Source organism: Megascapheus bottae, chromosome 16 (assembly GCF_031878675.1).
Source record: "Megascapheus bottae isolate mThoBot1 chromosome 16, mThoBot2.hap1, whole genome shotgun sequence".
Taxonomy (NCBI): domain Eukaryota; kingdom Metazoa; phylum Chordata; class Mammalia; order Rodentia; family Geomyidae; genus Megascapheus; species Megascapheus bottae.
The window spans coordinates 6480289-6502628 of NC_143524.1; the positions used below are offsets into that span (position 1 = coordinate 6480289).

Here is a 22340-nt window from a genome sequence, read left to right on the forward strand (position 1 = left end):
ATTATGGGGAGATTTCATATTTTTCATCATTATGGGGAGATTTCATACTTTTCACCAGAAGCAACAGAAAATTTTGTACCCTAACTACTCAGGAGGCTGAGAAATGAACGATCTAGATTCTAAGCCAGCTTGAGCAGAAAATGTTACAATACTCCCATCTTCAGTTAACCAGCAAATGTTAGACTGAAGTGGTAGAAATACAAACAGCAAGAAGGTTAAATAAGAGCCTAGTTCAAGACCCAATACTGGTGTGCACACCCTCCAAATGTTTTAGTGACAGGAAATACTTTCTAGCCTTAGAGATCCTTTTGCAAAAAAAAAAAAACAAAAAACAAAACAAAACTTGGAGTTCAATAAGTAGTTATTTTCGTAGGTTGTGGGGCTTGAAATCAGGGCCTGAGCACTATCCCTGAGCCTCTCTATTCCAAGGCTCTCTCCCACTTGAGCCACAACACCACTTCTGGCATTTATTTTAGTCTCATGGACTTTTCTGCCCAGGCTGGCTTCAAACCTTGATCCTCAGATCTCAGCCAGAGTAGCTAGGATTACAGGCATGAACCACTGGGTGCCTGGCTAAATAGTAATTTAGTTATTTTTATTTATCATGGGTCTTGAACTCTGGACTGGATACTGTTCTTGAGCTCTTCAACTCAAGGCTACTGCCCTACCCTTGAACCACAGCCCCACTTCCCGTTTTCTAGTGATTAACTGGAAATGAGTCTCTTGGCTTTGTATTGTCCGGGGCTGGCTTTGAACCTTAATCCTCAGATCCGAGCCTCCTGAGTAGTTAGGATTACAGGCATGAGCCATCCTACCCGACTTTTTTTTTTTTTAATTGTAAGGGGCTAGCACTCTGCTACTTGGGCCACAACACCACTTCTGGCTTTTAATGTGTATGTGGTACCGAAGAATCAAATCCAGGGCCTTATGCGTGCTAGGCAAGCACTCTATCACTAGGCCATGTTGCCTGGCCCACATTAAATAGTCATTTGAATGTTCAGAGAAATTACATCCTCTTTTTGTTGTTGGGTTTGAACTTGGCCTGGGTGCTTTCCCTGAGCTCTTCACCTCAAGGCTAGTACTCTACCACTTTGGTTTTCTGCTGATGAACTGAAGAGAAGCCTCTCACAGACTTTCATGCCTGAGCTGGCTTTGAACTGTAAGTAGGCTTACACGCATGTGTTAGCCTGTGTATCTAGGCTTACATGCATGAGCCACCAATGCTGGCTTCAGTTATTTTTAGGGCAAATTGAGTGTTCAGTGGCTTATGCTTGTAAAGAGATAATCGTGTTCATGAAAGCCCCCAGTTTAAGAAATATTTCAGTTCCTTGGGAGGTAGTGTATTGCCTAAGCACTTCCGTATGCCCAGTTTTCCCCTTGTGGTAAAATGGGTCAGAAGAAACAGTACATGGGAAGGGGCCTGGAAAGTTGCCTGTGTCAATGACATCTTTTTTTGTCAGTTTTAACCTTGTCTAAGATGAGGTCAGCTGTCTATCTCAAGTAAAGGCCATGAGAGATACACAGAGGACCAGCCTGGCACATGGTAGGCCCTAGAGTGCATTCATTGGTGTAAGAAGTATCAAGCAACTTAGAGCTGTGGCTGATGGATGCAGGAAACTAAGACCGGTACGAGGAGCGGCAGGGTTTTTCCCTGCAATTCCACGCTGGGGGGCGGGCCTCCCACGTGCTTCCCTCGCTGGACACGCGCACTTGACACGCCGGATATGACGCCACCGCCCCTTGGCTCCCGGAACCAGGTGTTGAGACCGGATGTGCGGGGGAGGCGAGCGCACGGATGACCGGAAGTGGGTCTTGACGTGCGCTGTCAGCCCCAGCTCCTGGGTGCCTGCAAAGAGCCCCAGGAAGGCGGGGTGCAGGGCGGGCCGCTGCAGGGGCGGGGCTTACCGGCGGGGGCAGCGGGGGACCCTTCGTCCCCGCGCCCATCCCCGCCTGCCCCGGCGCCCGCGGCGGCGCGGCCATGAAGCTGAAGCTGAAGAACGTCTTTCTCGCCTACTTCCTGGTGTCGATCGCGGGCCTCCTCTACGCGCTGGTGCAGCTCGGTGAGCGGGGCGGGGCGGGGCGGGGTGTGGCGGGGCGTCCCGAGGGCGCTCGCCCAGCTGTGTCCGGCTGTGGGGATGCAGCTCCCCGGGGATGCAGCGCCCCGGGGATGCAGCTCGCTGGGGATGCAGCGCCCCGGGGATGCAGCTCGCTGGGCATGCAGCGCCCCGGGGATGCAGCTCGCTGGGCATGCAGCGCCCCGGGGATGCAGCTCGCTGGGGATGCAGCGCCCCGGGGATGCAGCTCCCCGGGCATGCAGCTCGGCGCCCACGCCGGGCATCCCGCTCTGCCGTCGGGACAGCCCTTGGCGGCCCCGCGCCCGTGCTCCTCCAGGCGCTCGCCGATCTCCTGGAGGCTGCAGGGTCTTAGCCGGACTGGCTTCCTGACAGGCTCTCCAGACCCCCACATTCGTTCTCTCCTGAGCTCTTGACTTGTTCCTTCCACTAGCAACGCTCTTCTCCCAGCTTTTCCTGAGCATCTATTTCTTCTCACCCTTGCAGGTTTAAACTCACTTGTCACTGCCTCAAACAGGTTTTCCTTCACTACCTTAGCTAAAGTCATCCGCATTATTCCGGTCCTCTTTTAGCCTCTCTTTATTTTCCTCATGGCTCAGAGCACAGTTCGTAATGATTTCTTTTCTTTTCTTTTTCTTTCTTTTTTTTTTTTTTTAAGAATTTGTTTAGTATCTGCTTCAAAGTGAAAGGTCTATTAGGATACAGTCTAGTCTGTGTTTTGTTCATTGCCTTCTAGGGATATTAGTCAGTTGTGGCATCAGTGAATTTAATAAGACTGTGGTCACACAGCCAAAGGAGCAGATTGAACTCCACCTATTGCATACAGATTTAAGGATAGTGCCACTGCATGATCCTCAAGTATATCAGTCTGATGAAAGGGGACACTGATGAGTTCCTTAGAAATCTAGAGTGTAACGTTAGGACCATTGGATAGAAAGGATGAAGACAGATTAGTAGCTTTATGGCAAAACTGAACGTGTTAGATTGTTAGGAGAGCTTAGTTGTAGAGTGCTAGGCCCTTGGTTCTATCTGCAGTGTGTGGGGGTGGGGGTAGGGGAATGGGGGTGTTGGATGTGGTGGTCCCAGCCACCACAGAACATGCTGTTATTCAGGTGTTGGAGGCTAGAAGGTCAGGAGTTCTAGGTCAGCCTGTACTATGTAGTTGGAGGCTGCCCACTGAAGCAGTGCATTCCAGAGCTATAGAAAATGTTACAAGGAAATTGAAAGGGGCATTGGTTGAGAGTTAATGAAAAGATTTTTGACCCATGTGGATACTGAAAATTTTATGATTCTCTGCCCCACTCCCTTTCCCTATCGGTGCTTCCTGGGCCAGGCCAGCCATGTGACTGCCTCCCTCCCCTGCGGGCAGCAGCTGAGCAGCTCCGGCAGAAGGATCTAAGGATTTCCCAGCTGCAAGCAGATCTCCGTCGCCCACCCCCTGCCCCTGCCCAGCCCCCTGAACCTGAGGCCTTGCCTACCATATATGTCATTACCCCCACTTACGCCAGGTACGGGTGTGTTGCAGCTGAGGGGTGCATCAACCAAGATGTTGGGCTGGGGGCTAGGAAGGTGACTTAGTGGTAGAGTAATTGCCTTGCAGGCATGAAAAGCCCTGGGTTCTATTCCTCAATACCACATAAACAGAAGAAGGCTGGAAGTAGCACTGCGGTTCAAGTGGTAGAGTGCTAGTCTTGAGCAAAAGAAGCTCAGTGCCCAGGCCCTGAGTTCAGACGCTAAGACTGGCCAACACACACATACACAAAAAAAAGTTGGGTTGATGATGAGTTGAGGGAGGCCCTAGGGTAGAATATGTTTGTAAACTACAGCTGCCAAATAATGCCATAAATGAACTGTGTCTACTCAAGTTTGTGGGGGACATTTTTTTTTTAAGGAACATATCATAACTAACAAGTATATAAAATTCCTTCTGGAATTGTTGTTGTTATGGTTGTTGGTTGTGGGCCTGGAACGTAGGACTTGGTCTCTATCCCTGAGCTCTTTTGCTTAAAGATAGTACTCTACCACTTTGAGCCACAGTTCTGCTTCTAGTTTTCTGGTGGTTAATTGAAGATAATAGTCTCTCAGGCTTTCCTGAACCATGATCCTCAGATCTCAGCCTCCTGAGTAGCTAGGATTACAGGTATAAGCCACCAATACCCAGCCTGAATTTTGAAATAGGACAATAAAACTATATATAAAAAAAAAAAGGTCAAAGCTGGGTGCCAGTGTGCCAGGCACATGGCTGTAAACTTAGCTACTCAGGAAGATCACTGTTTTCTGCCCTGGCAGAAGAGTTGGTAGATTCTATAACCAAATTAAACAGCAAAACGCAAGGCTGAAAGTATGGATCAAGTGGCAGAATGCCAGCCTTGGAAAAAGCTAAAGAAAAGTGCCTAGGCCCTGAATTCACATCCCCATCCTGCCACCAAAAATAAATAAATACATACATACTAAAATTAGAGAGCTGGAGCTGAAGCTCAGTGATAGAGAACCTGCCCAGCACGGAAGTGAGAAGGGAACTGAAAGTTGTGGCTCACACCTGTAATCCTTGGCTCAAGTTTCAACAGCAGCCAGCCCAGGCCTTAGAAATACCCCATCAATGGGCCGGGAGTTTAGCCTAGTGGTAGAGTGCTTGCCTAGCGTGCACGAAGACCTGGGTTCGATTCCTCGGTACCACATACATAGAAAAAAGCCGGAAATGGTGCTGAGGTTCAAGTGGTAGAGCTCTAGCCTTGAGAAAGTCCAAGGATAGTGTTCAGGCTCTGAGTTCAAGCCCAGGACTGGCAAAAAAAAAAAAAATACCCCATCTAAACTACTGAAAAGCTGGGTGGTGGCACACATCTGTATACATCCCAGTACATCCCAGCTATAGTGGGAAGTGTATATAGGAGGATATAACTAACGCGATAAGTTTTAGAGGTATGGCTTACGTGGTGGAGCACTTGCTTAGCAAGTATGAGGCCCTGAGTTCAAGTTCCAGTACTGCCCCCCCCACAAAAAGAAAAAAAAAAGTAGTTTAAACAGGTCAGTTATTTAATTTCTAGAAACGACTCCACAAGCTATCACGTACAGTGTGTTACTCTTTACCACGCACTGTGCTAAATGCTTGACATTTGTTTTAAGTCAAAGAATAGCTTTGTAACTGATAAACACCAATTTGGAAATGTGGTTTGGGGTCTGCAGCCAAAAGGGCCTCATGACGCATGTCTGTCTCTGGAGTCAGATGGCTGGGCCATCTCCACACAGGCAGTTCTGATTGCCCTCCGCCCACATGCACGTTCTTGCACAGACTACCACCCCTGGGGCAGGTGGCGTGACGACAGAGGCCAGAAGAGGCTCAGCCACATATTCCCAGTGCTTTTTGTAAAATCAAAAATCTTCCTCCCTGCAGAAGAATGACGGAGGAACTCCTCTAGAATCCCTCTCCCTAGACACCCAGCACAGGAGGAAAAGAACCCGAAGAACCTGGTCTACTGGAGTTCTAAAAAGTCATTATCTTCTTTATTTTTTAAAATAACTGTGTTAGAATGTATAGTTATTCCCACTTGACATCTGGGTAAACATAAGGCTGAGAGCTAAGTATTTCAATCTCATGTTGCACCGATGGGATTCAAACCCAGATCTGTGTGATCCCAAACCTGGCAGTCTCCTAGGTTGGAGGTGGGTGGGGCAGGGCAGGGCAGGGCAAGTGACTGAGGGCATGAAATTGACGGTTAATAAAGAGGGCACTTGGGCACACACGTTTGAGGAGAAGCTAGGGAAGATAGTAGCAGTGACCCAGGAGAAACTTTGTATTGACCAGGCTGCAGTGGGCCCACCGTGCCATTTTCCTTCTTGCCTCTCCTTCCCTGCAGGCTGGTGCAGAAGGCAGAGCTAGTACGTCTGTCCCAGACCCTAAGTCTGGTGCCCCGGCTGCACTGGCTGCTGGTGGAGGACTCGGAGGGCCCTACCCCGCTGGTCTCAGGGCTGCTGGCTGCCTCCGGTCTCCTTTTCACACACTTGGCTGTCCTCACCCCCAAGGCCCAGCGGCTTCGGGAAGGCGAGCCAGGCTGGGTTCGGCCTCGTGGCGTAGAGCAGAGGAACAAGGCCCTGGACTGGCTCCGGGGCAGAGGGGGTGCGGTGGGCGGGGAGAAGGACCCACCGGCACCGGGAGCCCATGGAGTCGTGTATTTTGCTGATGATGACAACACCTACAGCCGGGAGCTCTTTGAGGAGGTGAGACCTGGGAAGGGAATGGGGAAAGAGGCCAGATGGAACCAACTGCATCTCTTACCTTGGTTACCAGTGCCGCTGAAGGCTTCTGGGTGAGATGTGTGGAGCAGCGTGGGGCAGCGTGAACCCAGTGGTTCTGTCTGTGGTTCCCTTTCCCTCCGGCCACCCCTGTTTCTTCTCTCCCCATCTCCGTTAGATGCGTTGGACCCATGGTGTCTCAGTGTGGCCCGTGGGACTGGTGGGCGGCCTGCGATTCGAGGGCCCTCGGGTACAGGATGGCCGGGTTGTAGGCTTCCACACGGCATGGGAGCCCAACAGGCCCTTCCCTGTGGACATGGCGGGATTTGCTGTCGCCCTACCCTTGCTGTTGACTAAGCCCAATGCCCAGTTTGATGCCACTGCTCCCCGGGGCCATCTGGAGAGTAGTCTCCTGAGCCGTCTCGTGGATCCCAAGGACCTGGAGCCAAAGGCTGCCAACTGTACACGGGTAAGGGGATGGGGGTGGCACAGAATCCCAGCTCTGGGACAGATAAGTGGTGGGAGAAGGGGGGCAGTAAATTGGGTGCTGTGGTTCACACCTGTAATCCTAGGGGCTGGGAGTTTGGCCTAGTGGTAGAGTGCTTGCCTAGTATGCATGAAGACCCAGGTTCGATTCCTCGGTACCACATACATGGAAAAAGCCAGAAGTGGTGCGGTGGCTCAGGGTAGAATTCTAGCTTTGAGGAAAGCCTAAGGACAGTTCTCAGGCCCTGAGCTCAAGCTCAGTACTGGCAAAAACAAAACAAAATAAAAACATCTGTAATTCTAGTTACTAAGGAAACTGAGATCTGAGGATCACGGTTCAAAATTCAGGGGCAGGAAAGTCCATAAGATTCTCCTGTCCAATTAAACACCAAAAAAGCCAGAAGTAGAACCATGGCTCAAGTGGTTGAGTGTTAGCCTTGAGCAAAAATACTTAGGGACAGCACTGAGGCTCTGCATTCAATTCCCAGACCAGTACCAAAAAGAAAAAAAAAAAAAAAATATATATATATACATGTATGTATGTATGTATATATGGGGCAAGATCTGGCGTTTGGGTATTTGAACAACGAGGGATATTCTGATCTTTCATCAACCCTGCTTGCCCTTCTGATGGGACCGCTGAAACTAGGGAGGAACAGCCTGCCTGCCACTGCATGTCACAGATTCCTTGGAGCCCACAGAAGGCAAAGGGACAAAGCCCCACTTGAGAGGCACTTACGTCTCCTCCCTACCTCCACCCCTGCCCTTCATACACTGCAGCTAGCACTGAAGGGGAGAGAGAGAATCCTCTCTTGATCAGGCCCCAGAGGCCTGGCTATGGCTGGTCCTTGCTATAACTGAACCCCTCCTGCACAGGTGCTGGTGTGGCACACACGGACCGAGAAACCCAAGATGAAGCAGGAGGAGCAGCTGCAGCGGCAGGGCCGGGGCTCAGACCCAGCCATTGAGGTGTGATGGAGGAGGCCTCACCCGACTTCCACCTCACTTTAGACATGGACCTGGTGGGATTAGGCCCCAGGCCTGTTTAAGATGTGGTTCTGCAAGTCTCCACCCCTTAGCCGAGGCGGCTCCTCTGGCCCCAGGCGTGGTGTACCACTTCTCCCTTTCCCAGCCCACCATGCGAGACTGCCCACGGGCTGGGGACAAGCAGCCCTTGTGTAGAGCCAGGTCAGCTCTGTCTGGGGTGGAGCAGGACAGACGGACTCAGCAGGGAGGGTGGCTGAGGAACTGGGTAATTTATTGGGGCTGGGCATGCACTGGGGGGCTGGAGGAGCTGGGCCGGACCCTCCCCACCTGAGCATGTGGACCCCTTCCTACCTCCAGAATAAAGAAACTCAATCTGAAGGGGTCTTCTGTTTTCCTGTGCTTGGCACACCTTGTTCTTGTTCTGTAGTCCTGAGAGATATGGGTACCTGATCCTGCCCAGGCTGAGCCAGGGTTAAAACTCTGGAGTCCTGGGGCCGGGAGTTTGGCCTAGTGGTAGAGTGCTTGCCTAGCATGCATGAAGACCCAGGTTCGATTCCTCGGTACCATATACATAGAAAAAAAAAGCTGGAAGTGGTGCTATGACTCAAGTCATAGAGTAGACCTCTTGCCTTGAGAAAGTCCAAGGACAAGTGGTCAGGCCCTGAGCTCAAGCCCAGGACTGGCAAAAAATAACAACAAAAAACTGGAGTCCCGGCTTCCTCTTCACACACAAACCCATTTTGTCAGCATCTCCATGCACTCAACAAGAAAGAGCAGTGGCTTCCATACAAACACTTTATTACAGGGCCCGCACTAGAGGCCATCTCCAGTCCTTCACCCAATGTTCTCATCCCTATAGTGGCTTTGGCCAAAGGCTGTTTCCTAGGAAAGCTAGTTCTCATCCCAGTCTAGCCTGTGACTACCTTTAACCCTCTAATCCTAGGAATTTCCTCCTAGAGTCTTGGTAAGGAGGGTGGCATCCTGCCTATAATCTTAGTTACTCAGGAGGCTGAGATCTGAGGACCACGGTTTGAAGCCAACCTGGGCAGGAAGTCTGTGAGGTGATTTATCTCCAGTTAACTACCAATCAGGTGGAAGTGGAGCTGTGGCTCAAATGGTAGAAGTGCCAGCCTGGAGCAAAGATGCCAAGAGAGAGCTCAGGGCCTTGAGTTCACCACATTTGTCCATCCCTTCCTCTTCCTCTGCCCTGATGCCCCACCCCAACTGCAGACAGCTAGGGCTCCTGTTCGTCCTTGGGAAAGTCAGCTTCTGGTGGGGCCTCCTCAGGTGCTGGCTTGTGGGCACCCCCTCCTGGCAGCCATGCTGTTTTTAGCGTGTCTTTCAGCCCACTGGGGAAGAGATAACCCTGGGTTTCTCCTTCCCCATCGATGACCCCTCCAAGCCCCTCCAGCGCTGTCTGCAGATACCGCAGGCCGAGGAGCACTAGAGCCTGTAGGAAAAGCGAGGGGGGTGTGTGTGTGATTCTGAGGGCCCCAGGGCTGGAGTCTCAAATGGAAGGGGGCCCAGGGTCCTTTGCTGACTCACCTGCAGCAGGAAGGTGACAGCCAGCAAGCCGCCCAGTGTGCTCGACAAGTCTTGCAGGTATCCCCGCAGCACCTCGTGGCACCCTTGGGCCCACAGGTTTAGGTTGCGTTGTCGGGGGTCGAAGAGAGGGTGGGCATAAGGATCTGACAGTCGGCTTTGCAGGCAAGGCCGGGGAGAGTGGGGGTTGCAGCAAGAAAAGGGGACCCCATCCGTCAGGTATAGGCCTTCCACATTGCTCTGGATCCGGCTGCAGGGGGAGGACTTAGGATGTTAGCCAACTGAAGCTTGGGGGGGAAAGCTGGGGCCACAGGAATTAAGGAGGGAAAAATGATAGTAAAACATTTATAGACTGTTTTACTCTGTGCCAAGCATGTATAATGCGCTTATCTTCGTAACTCTTATCAAAATAGGCACTGTTATCTGCCTTTTACAGATGAGGAAACGGGTCCAGCATGGCTTTGGCATCATACTCTGGTGCACAGCTGATGATTCCCCATTCTCAACCACTGTGTCTATTCCTTGACTGTCTGGATGGGGGTGTGGGTTCCAGGCAGCAGGAGGGGGTCTGGGGATGCAGGGAGCCCGGAGAGGAACAGGAGAAAGAGAAGGGGAGAAGTAAATCACTCACTCGACCACATCCTGGTCATTGGGGTCCAGATAACGGCTGCTGACCCACTGGACCCCAAACCAGTCCTTGTAGCCATGGCGCCCACAGCAGTGATGCTTCAGCTGCAGCTCATCCATCAACCTTTTGGCTTGACAGTGCCCAGGCACCTCGGTGTCCTTGTAGTGAGCCAGGGCGGTCCCCAGGCCCTCCTCCAGCCCCTGGTCCAGACTCACAGGCAAACCCAGGGCTAGCCCCAGGGCAAGGGTCAGGAGCCCCCCACCCCCGGCTGTGCCAGCCGCCAGCAGCGGGCCCAGGACGCCGCGCCAAGGAGGGAATCCAGCCGCATCCAGACTTGCTCGGCTGGCTCCTGCCACTCCTAGTCCCGTGCCCAGAGCCGCTGCACCCGCTGCCAACGCAGTCTGGGGCAGGGCAGGGAACCGACAGGAGGGAGCCAGGAAAGTGCCCAGGTGCCTCAGCTGGACCAGGAGGTGCCCACTAGAGAGAAGGGTGAGGCCGCTGGCGAATGCCAGCAGCCAGGAGAGGAGCCAGAGCCCTTGCGCCAGACGGATGCGGGCCTGGAGGGGCAGCACCAGGGGCAGCACGGGCGCCATCTCCCATCTCTGCCGTCGGGGATGAGGGGTGGCCGGGGCAGGGTGCTGAGTCAGCCCGGCCTGGCTTGAGCTAGGCTAATGCCACCCTGACCCCAATACCCTGGGCATCCCCCCGCCCCCCCGCTGGGCCTTAACCCTCTGCGGCCCCAGCTCGGGGTGCGCGGGCCTGGCCCCTTCGGGAAGGCCCCGCCCACGGGCACAGGGCCCACGGCCTGACCCCGCCCTGCCCCTTCGCGGAAGTGGGTGTTCCACCGGCCCTGCGCGGCCAGGCTGGAGTGGGGGGCGGAGACCTCGGGGCCCCGCGTCCCCTCCCGAGTCCCCTGGGATTCCGTGACCGGGGTGGGGGGGGCGGAGTGGGGACCCCGGAAGGGCCTGGAAGCTCAGAGCCAGGAGGGGTCAGGGGCCCGGCCCGCCCGCGAGCTGGGCCGCGGGGCCCGGACGGGGAGGGGTTACCCGGCGTCCCCCCTCCCGGCCCGCCCCCCCCCGCCGGGCCCGCCTTCCCCCCTCCCCGCGCTTCCTGGCGGCTCCGCGTCCGGCGCCTGTTTGTGCTGCTGCGGCGCTGGGGCCCCGGGACGGCCCCGCCACCCCAACCCCGGGAGCCGAGAGCCGCCCCGGCGGGCCCCGGGGGGGCTGCGGCCCCGGCTCCCCAGCGCCCCCTCCAGGCCCCATCCCCGCGCCCGACAGCGCCCCTCGAGGGGAGGCACGGCCCCCACCCCCGCCGCGTGCGCCCCGGGGTGCTTCCCCTTCCCCGGTCCCCGGCCATGGCCCCCGCGGCATAGACGCCTCCGCCGCCGCCGCTCGGAGCAAGCCGGGGGCCCGGGATGGACGGGGCCGAGGGGCCCGGTGAGTACGGGGCGGGGCGGGCGGTGCGCCTCTGCCCGTCGGCCGGCGTGCCCGCGTGCTCCTCGGCCCCGGGGGCTCCGGGCATCCTCCACCGCCTCCCGGCCGCCCCCTCGGGCTTCCCGAGCGTCCCTCCCGCCGCCTGGGCCGCCCGCGCTCCCCCGGCGCCGTCGCCCCGCCGGTCTCTAGGGATCCCCGGGTCACTTGGGGACCTTGGCCACCGCTCCAGGCGCCCCGTCCCGCGCTGGCGCTCCTTCCTTGCGTCCGATCCCATCCTCAGCGCAATGCCGCTGCCCGGCCTCCCCTCGCGCCCGCCTCCCCGGCTTGGTTTCGCCGCTTTTCTTCTTTCTTTTTTTTATTTTGAGACCCGAGCTTGCCCTCGGTGTGGGAGGGCGACAGACCCTCGCCAGTGCCGCTGCACCCGCCGGGCTCCCACGTTCCCCGGCCGTACTCCATATTTCCCCCGCTGGTACTCTGTGGTTCTCCCTGTCTCTGCTTGCGGAGGCTGAGATAGCAGGAAGGAAGCTTTGCCAGGCTCCCCGCCTGCCCTGCCAGAGCAGGCCGTTGATCCCCTGCCACCCTTGTCTCCTGCCCGCTGGATGAGCCTCCTTCATGCCTAGGGCTGCTGCAAAGGGGCAGTCCTGGGAGACCCGTTGTAAAGTTTGGGGGACCTGGAGAAGGCAGGGGGAGCACAGGCCTCCCTCAACGTCTTTTCCAGGTGGTGGCATTTTCTAAGTTCTTCTTGTCCCTTTCCCAGAAGAGGGCCCTGCCCAGGAGGCCCTGCAGGCTCTGAGCAAGCGGCTCCTGGTGCAGGAAAAGGAGATGGAACTAGTCAAGGCAGCTCTGGCAGAAGCCCTTCGCCTGCTCCGGCTGCATGGATCACCCACCTCCCTGCAGGGAGCTGGCATGCCAGCTCCTACAAGGGACAGGTATGCCTGCCAGTACAGCCTCTTCCTCCTCCTCCCTTCCTGGAGCCTCTAGGTTCCAGGCTGTTAGGCTGATTCACTTTCTCCCCAGCAGCCTTGCAGCGCCCCCAGGACTGCCACCTACATGCAGCCCCTCTTTGGTGAGCCGAGGCACCCAGACAGAAATCGAGCCATCCCCTGCACCTCCCGGCCTGAGCAATGGGCCTCCAGCCCTTCAGAGGGGTGGTGAAGAGTCTAGTCTCGCCCAGTCTGAAGGAGGGGGCAGCAGCAGCAGTGGGGCTGGCTCCCCTGGCCCCCCAGGGATCCTCAGGCCCGGGCAACCTCTACAGCTTGCTGAAACGTAGGTGTTCTGTGGTGGAGGCCGGGAGGGGTGGAGGATCAGGAGCAGACCTTCACCCACTTACTCTACCCCTACCAGGCCTCGAAGAAATTCCTCCTCCTCATCCCCCTCTGAGCGCCCTCGGCAGAAACTCTCAAGAAAGGCAGCTTCTTCCGCCAATCTGTTACTGAGGTCAGGCAGCACAGAGAGGTGAGCGAGGCCCCTCCTTAACCTGTCCTGCCCAGGCTCAGGCTCTGGACTTTCCACATGGCTCACCTCCCTTTCCTGGGTGGGAAGGGGTACGCATCAGGGAGAGGGGGTCAAGCACTTTTGTGCCTCAGGATCCTTGCTATGTACAGGGCACTGTGTCAAACTTGCCATCTCATTCAGCATCTCTTTTTTGGGGGGATAGGGATATAGGTGGTGCCATGCAGTCCATTGCAATGGTGAGGAAACAGGCTCAGAGATGGTAAATCATTTGCTTGAAGTTAAAGCCAAGTTGAGCCAGCTCTTCCTGAAAACAAAACAAAACTTAAGTGCCTGTATTGGGGTTTGAACTCAGAGCTTGGCCACTCTCCCTTAACTTTTTGTTCAAGACTGGCACTCTGCCACTTAAGTCACAGCTCCACTTCTGGCTTTTTGGTGGTTAATTGGACATAAAGGATCTCACAGACTTTTCCTGCCCAGGCTGGCTTCAAACTGTGATCCTTTGATCTCAGCCTCCAGTGTAGCTAGGATTACAGGAGTGAGCCACCAGGGTCTGACTTCAACTCTTCCTGATTTCATTTCCCCGTGCTGTGTCTACCAAATCACAAAACACCCTCCAGGACTCCAAGAAGCTTTTCTTCTCTCGAGGTTTTCATGGATGACTGTTCCCAGAGCTCAGAGGGCTTCTCTCTCCATTTACTGCTAGAGGGCAAGGAGACATCCTAGCAGTAGCTGGCTTAGTGGTCTCCGAATGTGAACCCGAATGTTCTTTGTAGCACTATCTTTTCTTGGCTTCTCCTCTGTTCTCTAAAGAGATATCATCCAGAGACAGTGATCTCTAGAATTCACTGATTACTTTCCTTCAGAGAGATAAGGACTTGCTTGCCTGCCTCTCACATTCCTGGAAGGCCTACCTTTCTAGATTCACATTGGTCCCTTTTTACAAACAGGGAAATGACAGTGCAAACACAGATACTGTCTCTTAAAAGTTTGACAGTCTTGTATTATCATCTCTTAAATGGAATTAAAAGTTTTCATTAGCCAGCCCCATGGTTCATGCCTGTAATCGTAGTTACTCAGGAGACTAGATCTGAAGACCAAGATCTGATGCCACCCTCGACTTCCGTACCTGAGACTCTTGTCTCCAGTTAAGCATCAAAAAAGGCTACAAATTGCTGGGTATCAGTGGTTCACGCCTGTAATCCTAGCTACTCAGGAGGTTGAGATCTGAGGATCTGGGTTCATAGCCAGCCCAGGAAGAAAAATCTGTGAGCCTCTAATCTCCAATAAACTACTCAGAGAAAGTTGGAAGTGGTGCTGTGGCTCAAGTGGCAGAGCATTCCCTCCTTGAACACAAAGAGACTCAAGGACAGCATCCAGGCCCTGAATTCAAGCCCCAGGACCATGAAGAAGATGAAGACTAAGATGAAAATGATAATGACAATGACAATGAAGAAGAAGACAACGATGAAGAAGAAGAGGAGGAGGGGAGGAAGAAAGCTGCAAGTGGAGAGAGAGAGAGAGAGAGGAGGGGTGAACAAATGCAGTCATGGTATTTATTCAGTATGCACTACATGGAAAATGAACTGTGCAATGTGTGGGCAGGGATGGAAGGGGGAAACCAGGGGAAAACAAAGGAAGGGATATCATTGTCCAAAAAAGAATTACACTCATCTGACTTCTGAAGCCATAATCCCTCTGTACAGCATCTTAATAATAACAGTAATGCATTTTTAAAAATACAGTGCCTAGTGGTAGAGTACTTGCCTAGCATGCACGAAGACCTGGGTTCTAGTCTTCAGTACCACATACAAAAAAAAAAAAAAGAGAAAAAAAGCTGGAGCGGTGTGGTGGCCCAAAGTGGTAGCGCTCTAGCCTTGAGAAAGTCTAAGGACAGTGCACAGGCCCTGAGTTCAAGCCCCAGGACTGGGAAAAGAAAAAAAAGCAGAGCTGTGTATCACATGAGCACAAAAGCTCAGGGATAGCTCGCAGGCCCTGAGTTCAAGTCTCATGATAGCACCAAAAAAAAAGAATAAAGCTCTCATTTACTGCTGGGGCTCTGATACTCAGGGGCATGTGCTCTTGCTAAGCTTGCTTGCTTGACTGGCCACTCTACTGCATGGGCCACACTTCTTGGTGCTTGAACTCAGGACCTGGGTGTGTGATCCCTGAGCTTTTTGTTCAAGGTTAGAACTCTACCACTTGAGCTACAGCTCCACTTCCCAGCTATTTTGGTGCTTAAAGAGTCTCATGGAGGGCCAGGAGTTTGGCCTAGTGGTTAAAGTGCTTGCCTAGCATGCACGAAGACCCGGTTCGATTCCTTGATACCACATACATAGAAAAAAGCCGGAAGTGGTGCTGAGGCTCAAGTAGTACAGCTCTAGCCTTGAGAAAAGTCCAAGGACAGTGCTCAGGCCCTGAGCTCAAGCCCAGGACTGGCAAAAAAAAAAAAAAGTCTCTTGGACTTGATTGCCCTGGATGGCTTTGAACTGCGATCCTCACATCTCAGCCTCCTGAGTCCTCAGTAGCTAGAATTACAGGCAGATGTGAGCCACCAGCACCCAGCTCAGCTTGGCTTCTTGCTGGGTTCCTTTGGAAATGGAGTCTCATGAACTTTCCTACCCCTAGTCTCTTGTTTTCCTTCCTTTCCCACAGCCGCGGTGGCAAAGATCCCCTCCCCAGCCCTGGAGGTCCTGGGTCTCGGAGAAGCAATTATAATTTGGGTATGTGCAGAGGGGGAGAAGGGTGATAGCACGGATGATGGGAGTTAGGGTTTGGGTGCAGGTCCCAGGATCTGTAGTGGGGGAACCTGTGAGATATGATTGGGTGCAGTTCTGCTTTGGCTGATCCGCCTCCACCTTTTTTCTGTAGAAGGCATCTCAGTGAAAATGTTCCTTCGAGGCCGGCCCATTACCATGTACATCCCATCTGGCATCCGCAGCCTTGAGGAGCTGCCCAGCGGCCCACCCCCGGAGACCCTCAGCCTTGACTGGGTGTATCCTACCCCTTCAGTGCCACAGAACTCCCCGCCCCGCCCCGCCCCGCCCGCCCCGCCTTGCCCTGCTTCTTTTTCATAGAGCATCCTCCTGGTTATGGGGCAGAGAATTCTGTGAATGGTCTCCTCCCATCCTGCTGCAGATGGCGCTGCTGGCCAGAAACCTTGTCATTCTTTTCTTCCTCTTGCCCTTTTCCTTGACGGTGCTTCCCATCTCAGCTATGGGTACAGGGGTCGTGACTCCCGTTCTAATCTGTTTGTGCTGCGCTCTGGGGAGGTGGTCTACTTCATTGCCTGTGTGGTGGTGCTCTACCGGCCTGGGGGAGGCCCAGGGGGGCCCGGAGGTGGCGGCCAGAGACATTACCGGGGACACACGGACTGCGTTCGATGGTGAGGGGCCTGGGGAAGGTGGGCTTGTCTGGAAGGGGGGCTGGCTGGGTGTGAAGGAGCAGGAGAGATAGGTTGACTTGCTTCTGTGTAACTGACATGTGTGGGGTGGTTTTGAGAGAGATCCCCATCTCTACAGTGTCTGTTCCCCTACTTAGCCTTGCTGTCCACCCTGATGGGGTCCGGGTAGCCTCGGGACAGACGGCTGGAGTGGACAAGGATGGGAAGGTAAGGCTGAATACCAGACAGACAAGATGAGATTCCAGGCCAGCTCTGTTGCTCAGAGTCCTGATCCTCTTCTCCTCTCCCAGCCCCTCCAGCCCGTGGTGCATGTCTGGAACTCAGAGACACTGCAGAAGTTGCAGGAGATTGGACTGGGGGCCTTCGAACGTGGTGTCGGGGCCCTGGCTTTTTCAGCAGCGGTGAGCTGGCCCCAAAGCTTCCAGACCCCCTCTCCTATGCATTTTCCCAGGAAGCCTGGGAAGGCCTGGCTTCCTGCGCTCCACCCAGCCAGTTTTCCTAAGAGGATTCATGCCAACTTCTCCTGGCTTCTCAACCTGTGATCACACCCTCTGCCTGCCTGATAATCCCATGCTGTGTCCTCCATTCCTTAGGACCAGGGTGCTTTTCTCTGTGTGGTGGATGATTCCAACGAGCACATGTTGTCTGTGTGGGACTGCAGCCGGGGAATAAAGCTGGCAGAGATCAAGGTGAGGACTCCAGGTGGCCTGGAGAGGAGGGGGAGGGGGTGTAAGGTTGGAGGTAGCATGGGACAGATGGAGTACAAGACAGCTTCAGACCTGCCCCTACATTTCCTTCCATTTTCCCTGGGTCTCTCAGTCTTCCTCTCTTCATCTGTTAAATGGGGACCTTAGAAGTTCTAATGGGGCAAGCACCAGTGGCTCACATCTGAAATCCTAGCTATACTGAGGAAGTTGAGATCTAAAGATTAAGATTTGATGCCAGCCAGGGCAGAAAAATCCCCCAAGACTCTCGTCTCCAACAATTAACAAGCAAAAACTGGAAGTGGGAAAGCACCAGCTTTGGGAAAAAGCCAAATGAGAGCAAGAAGCCCTGAGTTCAAGCCCCAGTATCAGCAGAGAGACACTGAGAGAAGAGGGTGTGTGTGGGCGGATCAGGGTGGTTGTTGTTTTTGTTTTTTTTTCTCCTCTTTCTTATTGGTGTTGGAGTCAAACCCAGGGACTTGAGAATGTCAGGCAAGCATTCTATCCCTGATCCACATCCCCAGTCTGCATAGAGTCTTGAAAAAAGGGTTGTCCTGGGCTTCAGTGCAGGTCCCCTATGGGGATACAGAGTGAAATCAAGGAGAGTGAGGGGCTCAGGGTTTGGGGTGGCTGGACTTAATGTCTTCCTTCTTTCAGAGTACAAATGACTCAGTCCTGGCTGTTGGCTTCAGCCCTCGTGACAGCAGCTGCATTGTTACCAGTGGCAAATCTCATGTCCACTTCTGGAACTGGAGTGGTGGAGCAGGGGCTCCTGGGAATGGGACCCTTGCCAGGAAGCAGGGTGTCTTTGGGGTGAGGCATGAATGAGTTGGGGGGGTTGGGAAGGGTGGAGCTGGGAATTGAGGACCCTTACACTGCCCTGCTCCCATCCGTCCCCTGACTTCTGGACTTTGCCTTACCCTTTGCCCTCTGCTTTCTCTTCCTCCAGAAATACAAGAAACCCAAGTTTATCCCTTGCTTTGTATTCCTCCCGGAAGGAGACATTCTCACTGGGGACTCAGAGGGGAACATTCTTACCTGGGGGCGGAGCCTCTCTGATTCCAAGACCCCTGGCAGGGGTGGTGCTAAAGGTGTGTGGTTGGGTTGCCAAGTGGGATGTCTGCCTGCAGGGGTCTCCCTTGAGAGATCGCATTTTTTGTGTGGGATAGAGGTGTGAGGGGGTTCTGATCTATCTCAGGCTTAAAGCTCTACCTTCTGTGCTAGTTGTGTGGCCTTGAGGAACAGTTTAGGATGTGCTTAGCATACAATGGGACTAATAGTCTCAGGGATTAGAGAGCCTTTGGTAGAGACATAGCTAGCTGGATGTGACTGCTCTATTGTCATGGCCTAGCTTGTCCTTTCCCTTACTTCCCTGCACTCCCAAGAGCCTAATCCATCTGTGGCTTTACCAACAGAGACCTATGGGATTGTGGCCCAGGCTCATGCTCATGAAGGTTCCATCTTCGCCCTGTGTCTCCGACGGGATGGGACAGTGTTGAGTGGTGGCGGGAGGGACCGTCGCCTGGTGCAATGGGGACCCGGGTTGGTGGCTCTCCAGGAGGCTGAGGTGAGGGCTGGCCAAGGGTCAAGGGAGGGACGGGAAAGGCAATGGGTAGTGGTCTCACAGCTTCTTGACATTCTGTGTGTGTGTGTGTGTGTGTGTGTGTGTGTGTGTGTGTGTGTGTGTGCGCGTGCGCATGCATACCCCAACATACACCAGTACTGGAACTTGAACCAGGGGTTTGTACTCAGGGCTCTCAGTTGACTTCCTTGTTCATTACTCTCTGACACTTGGCTGGTGAATTGGAGATGGAGTCTCAGATTTTCCTGCCTGGGCTGGCTTTGAACCTGGATCCTCAGCTCTCAGCCTCCTGAGTAGCTAGGATGACAGGCGTGAGCCACTGGTTTGCAGCAGACTCTTCCCATGTTCTTACCACTCGGCAGATTCCAGAGCACTTTGGAGCCGTGAGGGCCATTGCTGAAGGGCTTGGCTCTGAGCTTCTGGTGGGAACCACAAAGAACGCATTGCTGAGGGGAGACCTGGCTCAGGGCTTCTCCCCTGTAATCCAGGTAGTGGGCTTAAGAGCTGAGGAGGAGGGGAAGGAGGGTGGTGGTGCTGGGGAAGGGGTGGCAGTGACAGGCCATGTTCTCTTGCAGGGCCATACGGATGAGCTCTGGGGGCTCTGCACACATCCTTTCCAGAACCGCTTCCTCACCTGCGGCCATGACCGGCAGCTCTGCCTGTGGGACGGGGAGGGCCACGCGCTGGCCTGGAGCATTGATCTTAAGGTAGACCTAGCGCTCCCTGCTCCCTCGGGCCACACCCATGTGGCCACAGTTCCTTCTCCATTACCCATCTGTTCTCCACTTCTCAGTGGCAGCCAATTATATTGCATGGCCACACTGGCTACTCACATTGGAGTTCTTTTGTATACACGGCTGAAAGTTGGTGCCCTGGGCTGGGCAGGTGACTTTGTGGTACAGTACTTGTCCAGCATGCATGAAGCCTCAGATTCGATTCCTCAGCACTACAAAAACAGAAAAAGCCAGAAGTGGTGCTGTGGCTCGAGTGGTAGAGTGCTAATCTTGAGCAAAAAGAAGCTCAGGGACAATGCCCAGGAGCTGATTTCAAGCCCCAGGACTGGCAAAAAATAAAATAAAAGTTGGTGCCCCTAGTGTTACCTGCCCCACTCCCAAGCCTCCTGTTGGTCCAGCAGCAGCTAAATGGTTAATCTGCAGTACAGCTAGGGGCCTCCTTTGGTGGCGAGGGGTTCTCTGTATCTCTTTCTGTTCAGGTTCTCGTGACCTTGTCTCAATCATAGGTCTCTAGTCCATCATTTCCTTGGAAGAAACATGGTTGGAAGTTATTGTGATAACAAAGTGTCTCCTTGTTCCCTTACTAGAATTCCCCTTCTCTCCTCCCAGGAAATAGGTTTCTGTGCTGATTTCCACCCGAGTGGGGCAGTCATGGCAGTGGGTCTGAGCACAGGAAGGTGAGAGTGTACCAGGGAGGAGGTCTGGGAGGGGTTCCTAGTGAACGGGGAAGGCGACGTGTGACCAAGGCTGCTCCAGGGCCAGTTGTGTTTCCACTCCTCTGTGCTTCTTTCTGTGGCCTGTGCCTTCCTCCCCTGCTCTCCTGTTGTCACTGTCCCCACCTCTTCCCCAGCCACTCTGTACCTCTGAGCATGGCAGACCAGCATGGGGAAGCGGGGACAAACAGAGAGGGGACAAACACCTCTTTTCCAGGTGGTTAGTTTTGGATACAGAGACCAGAGAGATCGTGTCTGATGTCACCGACGGAAATGAACAACTCTCAGTTGTCCGGTATAGCCCAGGTGGGAGCTGCCACCAGTCTGGATTCAGATTCTTCCCTGGCCCTTCTTTCTCTGAGTGACTCTCTTTGCAGATGGGTTGTACCTGGCCATCGGTTCCCATGATAACATGATCTACATCTATAGTGTTTCCAGTGATGGGGCCAAGTCTAGCCGCTTTGGCCGCTGCGTGGTGAGGAAGCTGAGGCGGAGGGTGGGCCATGCTCACTGTGGGTACACAGACAAGGGATCTGGAGTATTAAATGTGTGGTGTGGGGATGGTGACTGCCTTGGTAAACTCCACCCTTGTTCCCAGGGTCACTCCAGCTTCATCACTCACCTTGACTGGTCCAAGGATGGAAACTTCATCATGTCCAATTCTGGGGACTATGAGATTCTTTATTGTGAGTGGTAGTCGGGGGAGGACATCGGAAGAGGGCAGTTGGAATGGGTTTTATTTGCTTGGGACCAGCCTGGTCTACATAAGTTCTAGGCCTGGGCTCAAGTTGTCTCCTACCTCTCACTCCCCTCCCCCCCCAAAAAAAGGTATAGTTGAAATTGTATGTATAACAAAAATTATGTAATTTGGGAAAGTCTCAAACCATGCCTTCTTCCCAGAGGGATTTGAGGGAATTTGAAAATGAACTAAGAAAGGATTGTTTTGGAGGCTGGGTGCCAGGTGACTCCTGCCTGTAGTCCTAGCTATTCTGGAGGCTGAGATCTGAGGATCTCAGTTGCTAGCCCCAGTAGGGAAGTCCTTGCGACTCTGAGCTCCAATCAGTCAGCAAAAAGCCAGAGGTAGAACTATGGCTCAAATGGTAGTAGGCTGACTGTGGCCCAGGCTGAGAGCTCAAGCTCTGCTGTCCTAAGGATAGCAGTTTTATACGTTTCTTAAGTAAGTGTGGAGAGGCTGATTTATCTAGGGAGTCTGAACTGAAGAGAAGGTGTCAGAACTTTGGGGTGGAGTGCCTACTGCTGTGCTCACATGCCACCCCTCCTTAAGCTCCTCTTTCCAAACCTTTCATCTTCCTGAGGGAGGGAAAGGTGAAAAATCCGAACTGAGTAGACCCCCTCCATGCAGGGGATGTGGCTGCAGGCTGCAAGCTGCTAAGGAATCGCTATGAGAGCCGAGACCGGGAATGGGCTACTTACACCTGCGTGCTGGGTTTCCATGTCTACGGTGAGCAGGAGGGGCGCAGGGATTACGACCCCTGAGATCTGAATGCTAGCCTATGCGCTCTGGGCTGGGTGTCTGGAGATGGGCAGATCTAGACCAGGAGGCTCTTCTGGCCTTCTAGCACGGGACTGAGATTCGTGGGTGCCCGTGGTACCCCAGGAGGACGAGGACCGGCCGGGGGGATGGGTGGAGGCCCGGCTGAGGAAGGTCTGTCTGTCTTCTAGGCGTGTGGCCCGACGGCTCCGACGGGACGGACATCAACTCCCTGTGCCGCTCCCACAATGAGCGAGTGGTGGCCGTGGCCGACGACTTCTGCAAAGTCCACCTCTTCCAGTACCCGTGCGCGCGCGCCAAGGTGAGGCCCGAGGGCCTCCCGGGCCCTGCCGGGTCGGGCGGGCTCCCGGGCTCCGGCGACGTCCCTCACCCTTGGTCCCGTCTAGGCACCGAGTCGCATGTACGGGGGCCACGGCAGCCACGTGACCAGCGTCCGGTTCACGCACGACGATCTGTTCCTGGTCTCCCTGGGCGGCAAGGATGCCAGCATCTTCCAGTGGCGAGTGCTGGGCGCTGGGGGCGCGGGGCCGGCGCCCGCCACGCCCTCCCGGACCCCCTCCCTGTCTCCCGCCTCCTCCCTAGACGTCTGATCCCCGTGGCCGCCCCGCCCGCCTGAGCACCGGGCGGAGGGCCGGTCATCATGCCCGGCCCGACTCCTCTCTCAACTTCCAGACATTCCCGACCGTGCATTTGCCTGGAGGGGACGTACGGCACCTTTGCACAACACTGTACAGACCCGCTGTGGCCGAGCCGGGCAGCCCCAGCCCGGGCCTTAACTCTCGCTGCCTGCTGAGGGGCAATAAATAGAAAACCGAGCTCGCCTCCGGGTTTTTGTGGGGTGGGGAGGTGCGGGGGAGGGGA

At 54.5% G+C, this 22340-nt stretch overlaps 3 protein-coding genes across 6 annotated transcripts; 2 read left to right on the forward strand and 1 right to left on the reverse strand.

The window, feature by feature from the left end:
- The first annotated feature begins 1805 nt into the window (after nt 1-1805).
- Nucleotides 1806-8153, forward strand: B3gat3 (beta-1,3-glucuronyltransferase 3). Its single transcript, XM_090347527.1, has 5 exons — nt 1806-2060; nt 3406-3580; nt 5927-6287; nt 6481-6771; nt 7665-8153. Exons 1-5 carry the CDS (start codon nt 1979-1981, stop codon nt 7761-7763), a joined length of 1008 nt encoding a protein of 335 aa, XP_090203653.1. The 5' UTR covers nt 1806-1978; the 3' UTR covers nt 7764-8153.
- Nucleotides 8154-8336: 183 nt separating this feature from the next.
- Rom1 (retinal outer segment membrane protein 1) lies at nt 8337-10691 on the reverse strand. The gene is made up of 3 exons (XM_090347526.1): nt 9949-10691; nt 9321-9567; nt 8337-9225 (listed from the first exon to the last, which is right to left on the reverse strand). Exons 1-3 carry the CDS (start codon nt 10536-10538, stop codon nt 9010-9012), a joined length of 1053 nt encoding a protein of 350 aa, XP_090203652.1. The 5' UTR covers nt 10539-10691; the 3' UTR covers nt 8337-9009.
- Nucleotides 10692-11112: 421 nt separating this feature from the next.
- On the forward strand, nt 11113-22294 carry Eml3 (EMAP like 3). Of its 4 annotated transcripts, none has more exons than XM_090347524.1 (22): nt 11113-11381; nt 12136-12307; nt 12396-12644; nt 12723-12833; nt 15486-15553; nt 15702-15825; nt 16045-16215; nt 16371-16440; nt 16524-16634; nt 16827-16922; nt 17595-17750; nt 17887-18028; nt 18353-18504; nt 18882-19007; nt 19095-19226; nt 19863-19930; nt 20184-20272; nt 20344-20441; nt 20565-20652; nt 21345-21428; nt 21650-21780; nt 21866-22294. In XM_090347524.1, exons 1-22 carry the CDS (start codon nt 11360-11362, stop codon nt 22067-22069), a joined length of 2664 nt encoding a protein of 887 aa, XP_090203650.1. In that variant the 5' UTR covers nt 11113-11359; the 3' UTR covers nt 22070-22294. The 4 variants fall into 4 exon arrangements, with proteins under 4 accessions (XP_090203650.1, XP_090203647.1, XP_090203648.1 ...); XM_090347521.1 differs by having other exon boundaries at nt 11114-11381; nt 21330-21428; XM_090347522.1 differs by having other exon boundaries at nt 11114-11381; nt 12399-12644; nt 21330-21428.
- The last annotated feature ends 46 nt before the right edge of the window (nt 22295-22340 follow it).